Source organism: Podarcis melisellensis (genome assembly GCF_964234715.1).
Source record: "Podarcis melisellensis genome assembly, chromosome: 4".
Taxonomy (NCBI): Eukaryota; Metazoa; Chordata; class Lepidosauria; order Squamata; family Lacertidae; genus Podarcis; species Podarcis melisellensis.
The window spans coordinates 22,443,426-22,459,945 of NC_138531.1; the positions used below are offsets into that span (position 1 = coordinate 22,443,426).

At 40.7% G+C, this 16,520-nt stretch overlaps 1 protein-coding gene across 2 annotated transcripts in view; it reads left to right on the top strand.

Annotated features, from left to right (window-relative positions):
• PCCA (propionyl-CoA carboxylase subunit alpha) overlaps nt 1-16,520 on the top strand; it is a 251,208-nt gene that overhangs the window by 180,981 nt on the left and 53,707 nt on the right. For both annotated transcript variants that reach the window (XM_081908204.1, XM_081908203.1), the window contains exons 20-21: nt 732-830; nt 9,229-9,282. In XM_081908204.1, the coding sequence (XP_081764330.1) occupies nt 732-830; nt 9,229-9,282 (153 nt within the window). The remainder of the gene's footprint in view (nt 1-731; nt 831-9,228; nt 9,283-16,520) is intronic.

Sequence of the window (16,520 nt, forward strand, 5' to 3'; positions counted from 1 at the left end):
TAAATTGCAGTGATATTTTAATTCTGTGGTCCTATATTTTTTGTATGTCCAGTAGTTAAAAATATGAGTTTCTTGGGTGGGTGGAGGAGAGAATGGGGCACTGACAGTCTTCCAGTTTTTTTGCAGTGAGTTTGCTTTCTATATAAAAGTTATTTCTTTGCATGTTATTAAAGAAATAGCTTTGTGAGTCTTTTCATAGGAACGTATATGATTCTGCAGGTAAGTAGTTACTAAAGGAGGAACACAACAGAAATATAAAAGTTTGAATGGACGTTGAGATAAGTACTGGCTTATTTTAAGAAAACCATGTGAAAGGCCTTCATTAAAATGTAGAAAAAAAAGTTCTTGTTTGGTCCTTGGAGAGCATATTATATGCAAGGCCTCTCATGTGGGTTGCCAAGTGTCAGTAGAATTCATACGCGTTGCTTGTCTAATTACTGTAAATGTAGCATGTCCAGATACGGTTTAAAAGTTGGATGGGCGTTTGCTACTTCGTGAAAATTACTTACAGCCCTCCACAGGCAGCTGTTCACAGGTCCTTCACCTCTTCCCCAGAGATGCCAAGAAGACTCTGTTGTTAGACCTTGTCTTTTGTGGCAGGAGCAGTAAACATGACAGGTTGCTTGGGAGCCATCTGTTTTAATATGGTTGCTCCTTTGTATGCAGTAATGAACTTGAGATCTGTTTCTTGTCTGGCTTTATCGTAACAGTTTTCTTTGGTGTCACAACAGGTGGACGTCGACGGGATAAAACTTAGTGTGACTGGGGAGTGGAACTTGGCTTCAGCCCTGCTGTCTGTCAATGTAAATGGTGTTCAGAGGACTATACAGGTAAACATTCTTCTGCTACTGCTTTTTAAATACCTTTTGTAGATCTGGAAATTTGGCTGCGTTCCAGAATATATTTGCACATTCTTAACTTGCATTGAAGGCAGTGTGGGGAATCTTGCACTGTTGCTATTTAGTTTGTATTTGCTGAGATCCATATGCACGTAGGAGGAGTATTTCCATGCACCATGTCACATTTTGTCTGATGGTTAAATCTTTTTGGATAATTTTTGAAGTCCTGGTAATTTATAAATTGAAATCCTGAGAATCTTATGATGGTAGACTTATGATTCACCTTTTAGGAAGCAGCTATCTTTCCCCAGAGGACTGACTCACACCCACACTCTCTTCAGACTCAGTACATGTTCTGCCCACCTAATTAATGCTCCATTAAGCAATAATTAAGAAAGATCTCCCATGATGGATTGTTATTGTTAGGCTTTCCTACCCACCATAGTGATGGGTGAGATCTCCTCAGTTCATTTTCAGATAGGGTCTACAATTACTGGTGTCATTGGAGAATCCTTGTCCTGGAGGCGGGAGGACTTCTTTGGGACTAAAATGTTAAACTGACTCACTGTTATATCCTAATGTTAAATAGTGGCAATTGGGGTAATCCAAGTTACAGGGCACAAGTTTACACTATTAGCAGCAGTATGGCTTAAAATTGTCCATATTTATATGAATTCATGTAATTGATATGTATGTCTGTCATCACTAAATATGCAAAGGAGAGTTATTGCCATAAGAACCAATCTACCATATCTACCATATTCACTTTATTAAAATATCTTGGTCTAATAGGTAAAATGTGTAAGCAGTTTAAGATGCTTCTCATTGCCCTCTTGGCCTGAAGATGCTTCCCTGTAGTGAATATTCTGGTTCTAATAGTGAGAGAGCAAGGACTGATTTATATGCTGGAAATAACCAATAGTCCGATGAGAACAAACGCTGTGGAACCCTACTAAAGCACCTCTTAGCTGTCCCTTATTTTTATTTTGTTGTGTTAGTTATTGCATATTATTATGATCTTTTTTGCACATGGAGATATCCCTATACAGTGGTACCTCAGGTTAAGTACTTAATTCGTTCCAGAGGTCTGTACTTAACCTGAAACTGTTCTTAACCTGAAGCACCACTTTAGCTAATGTGGCCTCCTGCTGCTGCTGCACTGCCAAAGCACAATTTCTGTTCTCATCCTGAAGCAACGTTCTTAACCTGAAGCACTATTTCTGGGTTAGCGGAGTCTGTAACCTGAAGCGTATGTAACCTGAGGTACCACTGTAGAATTTGACAAAACTGTGCTCCCATCTTCAGTGTGGTGCTGTGTGCACCCAACAGTACAGCTGGATGCGAGAGAATGAGAGTACTATGTGCATATCTCCATATTCCCCATCCGTCGCTTCTACTCTACCCAGGCAAGCTATATGAGCTCCACGGTTTGCCTGATTTTCCTGAGTAGAGAGGAAGAGCTGTCTGAGAATATAGGAGGAGTGCCAGGGTGGGCATCTTTTGTGCCCACTGGGGAATTTGACAGAGCTCTCTTCAAACTTTAGGGACGTTCTTGCACGTGGGCACTGTGCCTGCTTGGGGAAGGGCCAGGCCAAAGTTTGAGAGAGTCCTGGACAAAGTGATCTCTGGCGATACCCCCTCCTCTGTTTTGGGACTCTCTCCTTGTTTGTAACCACCAAGTAAGCCAAACACTCTAAGCTCCATGTATAAGAACCAGCAAGTGACTGAGTCTAGCTGCAATTTAATTTCCCATAGTATTGTGGAGTGATGCTGCATCAAGGGCATTGTGGGAATATGGTAGCTAGACCCAGCTGTCCAATTCTGCTCAGGCTTTTTTTAATGGGGGCCCTGGGCAGACCTCAGCTGTGGGCCCTGCTGGGACACGTGGTTCCTGACAGCTGCCCAAGGATGCCAGGTGCTGGTTCTTGCCCTGTCGGGCCTAATCAGTTTTAGTAATATACATGGGTTTTTTTAGGCACTGGAAAAAATGTTGGGCATAACCCTGCCAAAGTTAATCACTTCTGCAAAGTTAATACTTAAAAAATCCTTGGCTGAATTGTGCTCATTGTTTGAATCAAAAACATTTGCAACATTGTTAGTCACTGTCACTCTCATCTGACTGCCCCGAAATAATGTTTTCATTGTTCTCTTCAGCTGTAAAAATATGATCATATCCTAGTCATCTGGGTATTCCCATTCCTCATTCTAGGTAATTACCAGGCTGATTATTACTGCCTACTTTCCAGCTCCGATGAGATGTAGAAATGCCCATTGACTGAGTCTTTGGGTCATATTTCCACATCAGTGTAATGTAGTTATTCCTCTTTTAAATGACGCGTCTGTAATTTGCTGCTGCATTCTTCAGAGGAGTGGGATTTGAAAATAGTTTTTTTCAGAAGAGAATGATAGGACAATTCATTCTTGCATAGGTCAAGAATCAAGTTCAAGTGTTTCTTGTTGAGGCTCTCTAAATCTAGAAGAAATTGGTTCGAATTTCAGTGAAAACCTATGAGAACAAGCACTGCAACAAGGGTTTGCATCTAACCATTTAACCTCACTTGTATATCAATTAAAGAAAACCTGCAGTGGGGTATAAGTTTACTAAATCAAATTTTATGTTCATTGTATTCTTTAGCATAATTGTTGCATGGTTTCATGCCTGTCTCCATAAAAGTCAATCATTCATCTATAACAGTTATGCCAGCAGCTCTTCTGGTTGTGAAACAACATAAATTTCCAATATAATTACGAATGAACATATTTCTGCTTTCAGTTTCCTTAGGCTGTCAGTGTCAGTTCTGTGCCTTTTGAAATTGGGGCAGCATCTTCGTATCTACTTGCCCATCCAGACATATCCTAGCAGAATCATCTGAAATCACTGTGTGCAGCTGGGCCACAAGATAATAAATTAAGGCCCAGTAGAAGAGGTGCAGGGACGTGGGTGGCGCTGTGGGTTAAACCACAGAGCCTAGGGCTTGCCAATCAGGTCGGCGGTTTGAATCCCTGCGACGGCTGAGCTCCCGTTGCTCGGTCCCTGCTCCTGCCAACCTAGCAGTTTGAAAGCATGTCAAAGTGCAAGTAGATAAATAGGTATCGCTCCGGCAGGAAGGTAAACGGCGTTTCCGTGTGCTGCTCTGGTTTGCCAGAAGCGGCTTAGTCAGGCTGGCCACATGATCCAGAAGCTGTATGCCAGCTCCCTTGGCCAATAAAGCGAGATGAGCGCCGCAACCCCAGAGTCGGCCACGACTGGACCTAATGGTCAGGGGTCCCTTTACCTAGAAGAGGTGCATCCCATGCTGTCCTGTGGAAGACAGTAATACTGCTACAACACTCCTCCTTCTGTTACCACCAAAGCAAACTTTCCCTCTCTCAGGTTCTCACCCTGAGTGTCATAGGTCTTCCTTCCTTCCTTCCTTCCTTCCTTCCTTCCTTCCTTCCTTCCTTCCTTCCTGCCTTCCTGCCTTCCTGCCTTCCTGCCTTCCTGCCTTCCTGCCTTCCTGCCTTCCTGCCTTCCTGCCTTCCTGCCCTACTGTACAAATTTGGATGCTGTGTCGCAAATTATTCTAAACAAAATTTACCAAGAGCAAAGATGGAAAGGTCAACATTGCTTGTATAGCAAGAGCTGCCAAATAATTGGCACTTTGCAGCTGCTCCATAATCAGCATTTCTTGTATGCTCATTAAGTACATCATACTTTTCCATTCACACCTTGAAGTGTTCTGATTTTTGCATTTCAGATAATGTGTGTTGATTAGGGCACTCAACAAGTTTAGAGGAGTCATAAATCCTGTTGAAATAGGCCTATGCTAGCTGTTACAAATATCTGGATTCTTTTCAACAACTGCAGTGTTTTCCAGACAAGAATCTATTAGTGGAATCTGATGCCAAGGTTTCTAAGCCACACAATGTAGCCTCAGCTCCAGAAGAGCCTTAAAAACATTGAATGAATTAAAGTATGCAATCTGAATGTGAAACTGCCCCTGAAATCAAAAGCATTGTTCCTGGGTAGGCTTCTTTGGGCGCTTGCCAAAGGCCACAACCTGCAGGGGCCCTGCTGTCAATCTCCAGAGCATTCTGGTCCTGCTGCAACCCCTCCTTATTGTCCCTGCCTATTCATAGAATCATAGAGTTGGAAGGGATCTTGGAAGGGAATTCATAGAGTTGGAAGGGATCTTGAGGATCTTCTGATCCAGCCCCCTGCAATGCAGGAATATGCAGGTGGCCCATATGCAAATATGCAACCGTGGCATTATTAGCACCATGCTCTAACCAACTGAACTAACCATTAATGCACTTTCTCTCTCGCTCTATTTTTAATAATAATATTTTTAATTGTCCAAACAACACTAACAGCAGCAGCAACAAAATAACATATGATAAAAGCAGGGGGTGGGTTGGTGGTAGGCAGTTTTAAAAAACAAACACACACAAAACACTGTGTACCACAATACATTGAAATTTATCTTCAGTTACAGGTAGTAAGCGCTAAAGTCCTGACATGGTCTTCCAGGTGATTTGGAGGATGTTTCTGCCTCCTGTTCAGTGTTAGAAACTCCCATTGTTCTAGGCGCATTTTGCAACAGGGAATCTCATTAGTGCGAGCTCTGGGCGCAGTACTAAGATTTCAGATTAAAACTGCAGAGTGGAAGGAAAGGAGGATCTTTCTCTGCCTCCCCCACTTCCAGCCACTCTCGGATGACCAGAGAAGAGACCCTCTTAAGAATATTAGGGGGGTGGGCAGGGGAAGGACTAGACCATGTGAAAAATGAGCATAATAATTTAGCTGCAGTCCAATCCTTTTCAGCTTTGTATTCTTGTTATTAAAAAAAGTTCGCCTAGACATTCTGTTGTTGCGCCCATAACCTAGGTTTAAGGTGCCATGTAGCTCCTAGATTTCATATCTCAGTTTCTAACACTGTTCCTGTTCACTCACCCTCTCTGAGTATGCAAGCGGTAAAAAGGGCAAGGAGATGGAGCCAGCATTGTATGAACTGGTGCATCAGGGGACCATATTTGCAATGCAGGGTCTCAGGTTTGCATGGGAGACATCTGCTTATTGGGTTCTACCCCTTTCGAGCACCCAGGGCAGGGATATGTGGCTGGTTGACTTGCATGTCTCTTCTCTCTCCTTCATCCTTCAGTTTAGTCCCTGCCTCCACTAAAGCACATATCGTTTTCCTCTTTGTTTTTCTTTCTCTCCTTCCTTAGCTTCTTATATTTCTCTTTTCCCCACCTCTCATTTATTCATTTTTTAAATAACAAGGACCTGTTGCCTTATCTTCTTCTTTTTCCCCCTCTTCTTTCTCCTATTCCCAACCAACCCTGACTGGAAAATGGCTCCTACTAGTAAGTAGTTCGCAAAACCAGGAAAAAAACCCCTAGTCAGTCTAGTTTGCAAAACCTGGGGTGGTGGTGGTGAAATCAATGACAAGATGTTTAATGTGGGAGAAGGTTATTCCATTAAAAAAATTAGATTCAATTTTGACAGCTTATCAAGTATTCTTTACCTGTTTGTTTTGGCATACGGTTGCTTCATTGTAAGCAGCTGGTACTTTGTTCTCCTTTGCTGTTTCCAAAACTTGATTGTGTTTCTCCCAGTCTGTGGGGAAAAGTGTATATTCCTGTTTCCCTTATAAACACAAATGTCAGGATTTTTGTATGAAATTTTGTTTCCCATATTTTCCACTCCATTAATCATTTTAGTTGAAATATGTCAAGACTTGGCACATTCTCCTATGTTTCCTGTGGCTGTAAAGATTGGAGTGCCATTAAATGACCCATCAGCTGAGAAAAAGAAATTTCGAAGAAGGTGTTGCTTCATAAAGTGTTGCTATAGATCATGGATAGGCAAACTAAGACCCGGGGGCCAGATCTGGCCCAATCACCTTCTAAATCTGGCCCGCAGACTGTCCAGGAATCAGCATGTTTTTACAGAATGTGCCCTTTTATTTAAAATACATCTCTGGGTTATTTGTGGGGCCTGCCTGGTGTTTTTACATGACTAGAATGTGTGTTTTTATTTAAAATGCATCTCTGGGTTATTTGTGGGGCATAGGAGTTGGTTCTTTTTTCAAAATATAGTCTGGCCCCACACAAGGTTTGAGGGACAGTGGACCGGCCCCCTGCTGAAAAGGTTTGCTGACCCCTGCTATAGAGGATGTCTAGAATGAAGACTTGCTGCCAGTAGACATTGCTTTGTACAGAGCAGATGGTCTGTGCTGCAGATCTTTAAAATATTTTAGATAACATACATAGCTTTGCAATTATTCTATTTTCCTGTGTGTTTAGAACTTCATAGATGTAACAGATACCTGTTCCTCCACCTAACTTTATCTAAATAGCTTTAAGCACCTGTGCTTTTCAAATTTTTCACTGCTACCAATTCACAGATTGTTTTTGAGAGCTCCTTGTATCTCGTGATGTAGGCTTAGACATGAGATGGACCCCGAGTAGAGTCAGTATTTGCTATTATGTATATAAGGGAACACTGCTATTTTACACTGGGATCTTGAAGGTGCTCGTTGACAATTTGTGGAGACTCAAGAGACACTGGCACTGACAGCAGTTTCTAAGTGGCGCTTTTTTTTTTACCTGAGGCCAAATTCCTTAAATCTCCACCCCAGCCAAATTCTCCCACATCCCAGTCCAGCGGCTAGGGACAAACTGCTTCTGTTGTCCTTCCGGCTGCTTGGTTGATTTGGCTAACTTAAAAACCCCACTTGTCTAAACTTCCTCTGCTAAGACTTTTCAGAGGCAGCTTCTCAGACTAACACCAGCTTCCATCTTACGATCTTCACCAGACAAGTATTAATATGACACTGGGTATTAATATTCTCTGGGGAGTTTTCTACACACCCTTCATCAACTCCTTTTATTACCACTCCTCTGCTGACCAATGTCAACTGTGTTCCTCACCATCAGTTAACTCCCAACTGAGTAGAGCCTCCAGCCAGTCTGCTGTCACCCAGACCTATTAGACTGAATCTGCCTGTTCCAGATAATAAATTGCCAAAGTGATGGTCTCTTTCTCCACTCTGAACTTTTCACCAAGCAGTTATGGCCAGTGGTATAGTAGGCCTCAGACATGGACAAACACACAGGTCACATACTGTTTTTCCCTTCTAACGTGAACATAAACAGACATCTATATAATATTTCCCTACAAGGCTTTATGCTTTTTCAGGTTAATTTCAGAAAGTGATGTTCCTGTAGTTTTAAGTATTGATATTTGGCATGGGGGAATTCAGGTTCAAATCCTTGGAAAGTTGTGAAACTTGTTGCTATCTCTCTGCATAATCTACCTTGCGGGGTTATGGTGCGACTAAAATACCATGTGGAAAATAAGGAACTAACAATTAAAATACCATATGTCAAAGCTTCTCAAAGAACATTTGCCGTTCATGACTTTTGCAGTCCAATTTACTGTTAATATATTCTACGCTAGTCTCTGCCCTCTTAATGGTTTGTTGTGTGAAAACAGAAGGATCAGGCTTCTTGCTTTGAATATGAGCGATTTTTCATCTTTGTTTCAAAGTGGAGGTGAACCTACTTTTTAATAAGAATGTTAATCTTGTAGGGGAAGTGTAAATGAGGATCTTCAGAATTACTGCTGCTACTGCACCTCCCTGCTCAGGTGTGCTGGCTTGCCCCCCTCCCAACTGAGCGGGCTGGTGCGTGCATCCTTGAAAATTGGGGGGCCCCTCGGCCCCTCTTAGATGGCACCCCCTCCCCCTCCCCCAAGTAGTTCAGGTGGCATGCATAGTTGCCCCCTGCCCCTATCCTTGCATCAGCCCTGAGCCTTATGCCTGATTGAAGATTTGGACTTGCATCTCTTCAGTTTTAATACTCTAACTGCTAATCTGTATTGGCTCAAGTAGAGTCTTGGGTAAGTTTGCACATAAGGCTAAGCCAAACCTAGAGCCACTTCCCTCTTTGCTGCTGTCCTGCAACCCATTACAGTCAAACCTGAGCTTATGGTTTGCCTTGCTCCAGAGATAATCATGAGCTGTAGCCAAGGTTTGTTCTATGACTTTCTGCTCCTAGTTTGTCTGCAAAATGCAAACCACAAGCCTGGGTGCGGACACAGCACTAAGCCAAGTTGTGGCTTAACTGGTTAGCACGACAGTAGCAGGACCAGATGAGGAGCAAAATGGCTGCAGTTTTTAGCATGAATACCATCACACTTACCTGTTCATGTTAAGCCATGAACAGGCTTAGCATAGTTAGGCTTAGCATTGCATGCAAACTCAGCCTATTTCTGAAGTAAATAACTTTGTGTATATGTATCCTTGTCTCACAAAATGTAACTTTGCTAGCACTCTGGAATGGGGGCAACTATTGCTTCGGTTTATAGAACATAATGTAATTGCTGTTCATTGGTTTCTTCTAGTGCCTTTCCCGTGATGCCGGTGGAAATCTTAGCATTCAGTTCCTTGGCACAGTGGTGAGTACTAATATCTGCTCTCTCTCTGTGTGTGTTTGTATGTGGACTTTTTGTAATCAGTTTTATGCTTGTGAAGTGCTTAGAACCCAACTTGGCAATTCAGCAGCATATAAATTAAGAAATAACAGCAACACTAGGTTATTCTGAACCACCATGAGACCTGTGGGTATAGGGCAGTATAATAATAATAATAAAATAATAATAATAATAATAATATGCATTTCTGAACCAATTAATGTTTTAAATATCTCTAAGCAGTATACACTATGTACAGTATAAAAACAATATCCATTATAACGAAAATCCAACCTAAATTCAACCTTGTCATTCTGTGAATAAAATAGAAATTTACATTTAATGTTACACACACACACACACACACACACACACACACACAAACCCATTGTGTGTTGGGCTTCCCTAACACAGCCCAACTGTTTATGCAGCTTGTTTGTTTTGAAACTGGATCCAACATGCTCAAAACATTATATCTGCAGAGTTGCATATTACATGCAAATGTATGTAACGAAATCCTGAAGGATGCTTCTGTGGAAAAGCAACTTTGGAAAGAGGAAGCTCAGAGCCAGAGTTGAGGAGGATCCACTTTAGTGGGGATTGAAGTTCAAGGAAAGAAAATATTAGATTATATTAAGAAACCTGTTAAAGAGGATGAAACTTGATATGTGGGAACTTTAAAATGCAGTTGTTTGTAATTACATTTATAAACATTGAGGATGAGTGAGTGGGAAGTCATTAGTATTTTAAACAGGATTATAATTATTTAGTATTAAGATGTCATTTTGAATCTTGAAACCAAATAAAATATTAATATCAAAGCTTTAGGCTTTACTCACCTGCTACTTTCCCCCTACTGCCCTCCTCAAGGAAAACTTGAAGGTTGTTTGATGGGGAACATCTGGAATTACGCTGGAAGAAAATCAACTTTAGGGCAGATTCAGAGGGAAAGCAGCATGCAGGGAAAATATTAACCTCCCCTTTCCTTTTTCTCTGCACCCACATGATTGATTGTTGCTAAACTAACCATACACTTGTAAGTGTAGATGTGCAACACAACTTTGTTGTATACACATTACAAAAACATACAAGTGCAGCTGCACATAATAAAACGAGCTTGCACTATAATACTGTCAAAGTGCAGAAGCAAATATTCATATGGAGTCGAGAATACTTGGAAATGCTCTGTTCACAGCACAAATTTGCAAGTTGTTCAGAATTGTGTGTGCATTGATCATGACATATTTATCTTGTTAAGGATTAAGTAAAACACATAGTAGTCAGGTCTTCTTCTGGACTGCTGGGCATGCATAGTCGCCCTCTACCCCTATCCTTGCATCAGCCCTGAACCTTATGCCTGATTGGAGATTTGGACTTGCATCTGTTCAGTTTTAGTCCTCTTCTGGACTGCTGGGCCCTGGTAATTTGTACTAGCTTCCCCCCACCCTTGTTGGCCCGGCAGCTATTCTCTAGTTGTAGCCATCAGATGATGGCTCACATATTCACACATTCATATATAGTTCTGCCCAAAGGCAGATTGGTTGGGAAGGAATTAAAAACATATCGTATGTTTTTAAAACTGTTGCGTTCTGCCATACTTAGGCGTGTGGTATAATTTGAACCTCTCCAGACAGTGGAGGAGAAATGAATACCCCTGCCTCTTTTAAACAGGATTGTCACCACTGCAGCTTGACTTGTAGAAGAATATTCCTTTATATGGTTCTGAAGCTTAACCAGGGAGCTTAATGAAACAAAATAAAAATGAAATAGATAAACCTAATTTAAATCTCACAAAGTACATTTTAAATTAAGTTTTTATTGATAATAAATATACTTCATTTCTCATTATTCTTTTAAGCTTCAGTGATATCAGTAAAATAAACATGTTTTTACAAAGCTTTAGCATGAAGAATGCTATTAATATGACCCTTGGCACACCACCACAATTAGATTTCAAAGCAAGCATTTAAGATGTAACAGCGATTAATGACAACCATCGAAAACAATTTTGAACTCCATCAGTTTAACTCAGGAGGGTAAACTTAATATGATAATTTATCTAGTTGAATTGTATCAGCTTAGCAGGAAAGTATGCAAATGTGTGACCCTTACCTAGCATCTAAATGGCTGCTGTGATGGTAAATTTATCAGTTCCATTAATGAACTTTGGGGAACTTTGGAATTTTCAGCATTTGTACCCTTGGAGGCTGAAAACCAAACCTGATCTCATACTGGGACCATTCTGGTCTGCATATTTCCATAATTTGCTGCTGCTACTAATATGACAGCAAGACGCAAATAACTGTTTCTAATAATATCAGATGGAGTTGTAGAGGACAGCATTTTAATGTAGTAAAAGACCTCCCTGTGGGGTTGTTATTGCCACTATAGAACAGCAGTTACACAGTTGCAACAATAGTCTCTTAATTGATTCGTTTAATTAGCAAGAGATGAAGCTTGTGCTGCATCGTCATCTGAGATCATGGGGGATGATACACAAAGACTGTTTTTGACACACGGTTCTGTACGCTTCCCATGTATAGTGAATGAAAAGTTCCTAGCCCAATAGAGCAGTTGCATTAAGATGTGCATAAGACCGTACAAAGTGTTCACCCTGGATAAATTGTCATTAAGACTATTAGACATCTTCAAAATCCTTGATAGAAATTCCAAATGGATCTGGTATTTATCTTAAATATGCAAATCTAAGATCTGTAGGGTTTGTGGATTATTTTGAAGCATCAGTGCATTTAGCAGTTCTCTTGATCTGGTCTTGGACAAATAAGGTCAGATTAATAAAACTGGCCATCTGCCTTGTGACTCTGTTCTAGTCGCCTTGCTTCCTTCTCCCCCCTCCTTTCCTCCCTCTGGATATGAAATGCGTTTGACCACATTGTCCAGTGTGTGGCATGGGCCTACTCAGAGATTGCTTTTGTACTTGGGTTTCCCTAGGGGCTCCTTATGAAGTTAGTGATATAGGATGTTTGCAACTGTAAAAGGAAGTAGATTTTGGCATGTAGAAAATATATGCCACTTTCATATTACTCCGCTTTTATTGTTTAAGATTGAAGCCCTTATTTTTAGGATAGACCAATGTTGCTAAATGCACACTACCCTCTCAAATTATACCCGGTTCTGTTTTTATTTTTTAAATTTTTGCGAAGTGCCACTAATTATTCCTATTGCATCTGAAATGCCATTTTATTTTGGGAGACATTTTATTTCTATTTTTTTCGGAAATGCTTTTACACATATGGTTGGAGTGTGGAATATTTTTTATTCTGGAAACTTAGCATTTGTAAAAATGTGATCTCTGTGGTTCGTTTCACCTGAACTGTGATGGTGATAGGAAGGAAGATAGGTCAGACCCATCTCTTTGCTGAATACTGCTCAGTGAAATTAGTAAAATTGGGTGTAATGATTCATTCCGGAAGTAATGGAAAGGTAATTTCAGTAGTATTTTGACTATTTTTCTGAACTATGCAGTGCATACATATTTCCCCCTCTGTTTGTGTTTGAAATGGCCCTAAGACCATTAGCTGAATGCCAATTAAGTTTACCAGTTCAGTACTATGGTGAAGGAAATTTCAAGAAACAGACCATAATTATGGTTGAAGGGAAGGAATGGTCACTTTTGCCCACTTATTTTCTAAGTAAATGAAGCAGCAGGCGGGGAATATTACAGAGCAGCAGATACTGAATTTCCTTTACCATAGCAATGAAAGGGTAACTTTGATTAGCATTTAGCAAAGGCCAATTTATGAGGTTTTAATAGAGAGCCAAGAGGCAGTTAAAATATGTTAAGTAAATTAAAAATAAGATTATTCATCTCTTCAGCTTGGCCAAGTTTATCCTTGCCATTTTATATTTATTGAGTATCATGTAGCGCTATCCAGTGTCCCCCCCCCCCAAAGGAAGTAACGAAGCAGAGCTTTTGTGGTAGGTCTTGATTAGCATAGGAAATATCATGCACATGTGGTCCATCTCCTGAATATCAGTCCAAAGCTCAGTAAACATTAGCATAGCAAATTGTAATGTGAGCAGCACATTCATACAGGTTCCTTCCTGTGTCTCTTGCTTATCTGGGGGGGAAAAGGCTAAGAAGCGGTAATGGGGATGTAACAAAGAAATTCAGTAATAACAAAGTTGGAATACAAGTAGTGCCCTATAACTGGAGTATATAAGGACATTGTGCAGGAGCAAATTTCAGCAAAATTCTTAACCCCTTCTAGTGATTGTTCCTATATTATAACTTACGGTAAGTCCCTTTATGATACACACGAGGAGACAAAAATTGCTAGTAATACTTTAAACACCTCTGTTCAAAATGTGTGATCTCTGTGTGTTTTTTAAGCACATACACATTTGGAGACAATGCAAGACAAAATATAAAGTGAATTTTGGTGTAAGTATTTATACGGATCACCTTGACTAGTATTAAACAGAGGCACAGGAATATTGGATGATTCTTTTTCTAAGCACTTCGAACTGTCAATCCTGAATTTAAGGAAGGAATGGAATTACTGGTTCTTCTCTGAGAAGGGATGGAATAAAACTGCACACACTGTTCAGAATGAAGAGTTGTGACAGGCTGATACTTCTTAACCTGTCAAAATCCAGCTGGAAGGGGGTGGAAGCTGTAGAGAAGGTTAAGCACAGATTAGCATCAGACATGAGTGGATTCTGTTGTGTATGTATTTTATCGGCTTTTCCTAAAGAAATAAGGAACTGTAGAGCCAAGGGACTGATTAAATAGGATCCATATCCCAAATGTCAAGCATGTTTTCCCAAGCACCAATTTGGAATCTTGGCCTCCTTGACCCTTAGGGTCAGGTGATCTTCCAGTTGGGTGATAGTATAATTTCAGAAAATAAATGAAGAGATGCCTGCCAGGCTCCCAGCCTCTCCCACATACAGGTGAAACTCAGAAAATTAGAATATCGTGGAAAAGTTCATTTATTTCAGTAGTTCAACTTAAAAGGTGAAACTAATAAATGAGATAGACTCATGACATGTAAAGTGAGATATGTCAAGCCTTTATTTGTTGTAATTGTGATGATCATGGCGTACGGCTGATGAAAACCCCAAATTAACAATATCAGAAAATTAGAATATTAAATGAAATCAGCACAACAAGGACTGCAAATAGAGCAATATTGGACCTCTGAGAAATAGAAGCATTCATATGTACTCAGTGCTTGGTTTGGGCCCCTTTTGCTTCAATTACTGCCTCAATGTGGCGTGGCATGGATGCTATCAGCCTCTGGCACTGCTGAGGTGTTATGGAAGACCAGGATGCTTCAATAGCAGCCTTCAGCTCTTCTGCATTGCTCAGTCTTGTGTCTTTCATCTTTCTCTTGGCAATGCCCCATAGATTCTCAATGGGGTTCAGGTCAGGCGAGTTTGCTGGCCAATCAAGCACACTAATCCCATGGGCTTTGAACCAGGTTTTGGTACTTTTGGCAGTGTGGGCAGGTGCCAAAGTCCTGCTGGAAAATGAAGTCAACATTCCCATAAAGCTCATCTGCAGAAGGAAGCATGAAGTGCTCCAAAATCTCCTGGTAGACAGCTGTGTTGACCCTGGACTTAATGAAGCACAGTGGACCAACACCAGCTGATAACATAGCTCCCCAAATCTCTTTTCTGATGAGAGCAGCTTTTACATCTCATTTGGAAACCAAGAACCCAGAGTCTGGAGGAAGAATGGGGAGCCACACCATGCCAGATGCTTGAAGTCCAGTGTGAAGTTTCCACAGTCTGTGTTGATTTGGGGAGCCATCCCCCCTTTTTGTGACCCCCCTTTTTAATTAGTCTCTGTGCACACAGGTTCTCTGTGTGACTATTAAAATAGAACATTGTTACTGTCACTTTACTACGTCATTAGCTTACAAAAAAGTCTACTCTTTAATATTTTCATTAGCCTAACAACACAATCTTATACATGCTTACTCTGAAGTAGGTTCCACTGTGTTCAGTGCAGTAGTATAACAGAGAAAAGTCCATAATTGCCTTTCCTGTTACCTTACTGCAAAAGTTTTATTCTAATTTTATTTTTCTCTGGACATGCTCGTGTGTTGACTATTCAAAGTTTACCAACATCCATGCGCATTTTCGGATACTGAGCATTCGTGAAAACCACAATGGCCCTAAATAGAAATCCAAACAGCTTACTGTCATTGAAATTATTTGAAATTAAACGAGTGTAGAGTCATGTACATATACACTGGTACTACTAATTTTTCTCTCCCCCGCCCCCCAAGAACTGCTGGTATATTTGTTCATGCACTTACACTGCTGTGCTTGCAAAAACCATTGAGCATGCAAGATTGTAAATCCACTATGTCATCATTTAGAACATGGTTCATTCACATTAAAACCTATGATTTTGCAGGGGCAACAAACTGTTTCCGGCAACTTTTCTGGTGCAAGATGTTTCTTTGTAGTTACGAGAAGCAGTTGTCCATCATCCTCTCTTTGGATCTAATTCACTATCTCCAAATGTTCTCCACCTCACGCCTTGGGAATGTGTCCCCCACAAATGGTAATTTGCTGCCTTGACTTCTGGAGGTAGACGTGGAAGGTCAAGCTCCTTTTTTGCAGCAGAGATTTTTCTCATACGTTTCATATCTTGGACTATCAAGGTCTAGATTTTTTTCATTCCCTTTATTTACGGATGGTAGTATTTTACACCCAACTTCTGTCAGTTGCTTTTCAGTGAAGTGTTATTTTTACCAAAGTCACCTATTTTTGTTTCTCAGAAGGAGATGGCATATTAACATTTTAATCTTCCCAAAAATGGGGCTAATTTTATTGCAATCACTTGAAGCAATGAGCAAAGGGGAGAATTTTGCAACCCTGCTGCATTTTGAATACCACTAGTGTCATTTATTTTTCCATCCTGTGCTGCTGACTGCTTCACTAGGTTCCCTTTTCTATGGTGTAAAAGTAAGGCTTGTGCGCCTGTAGCATTAGCAGTGATTGTCACATGTCCACTTTCTGCTAATTGTGATGCTATTTGCATAATGAGTACAGCAGCAACTTCTTCAGCATAGATCTCAGTGTAACTGTTGTTTTTCAGGTATCTCCCAGCTTTTCCTTGTGACGTTACCATAGTGCCACTTAATGTAGGTTCCATGCTGACCGAGCATGTTTTTGTATGTTCCTTCCTTTTGCCCATGGAATAAGGTAGAGGAGTCCTACCTTATCAACAACACACATTGTTC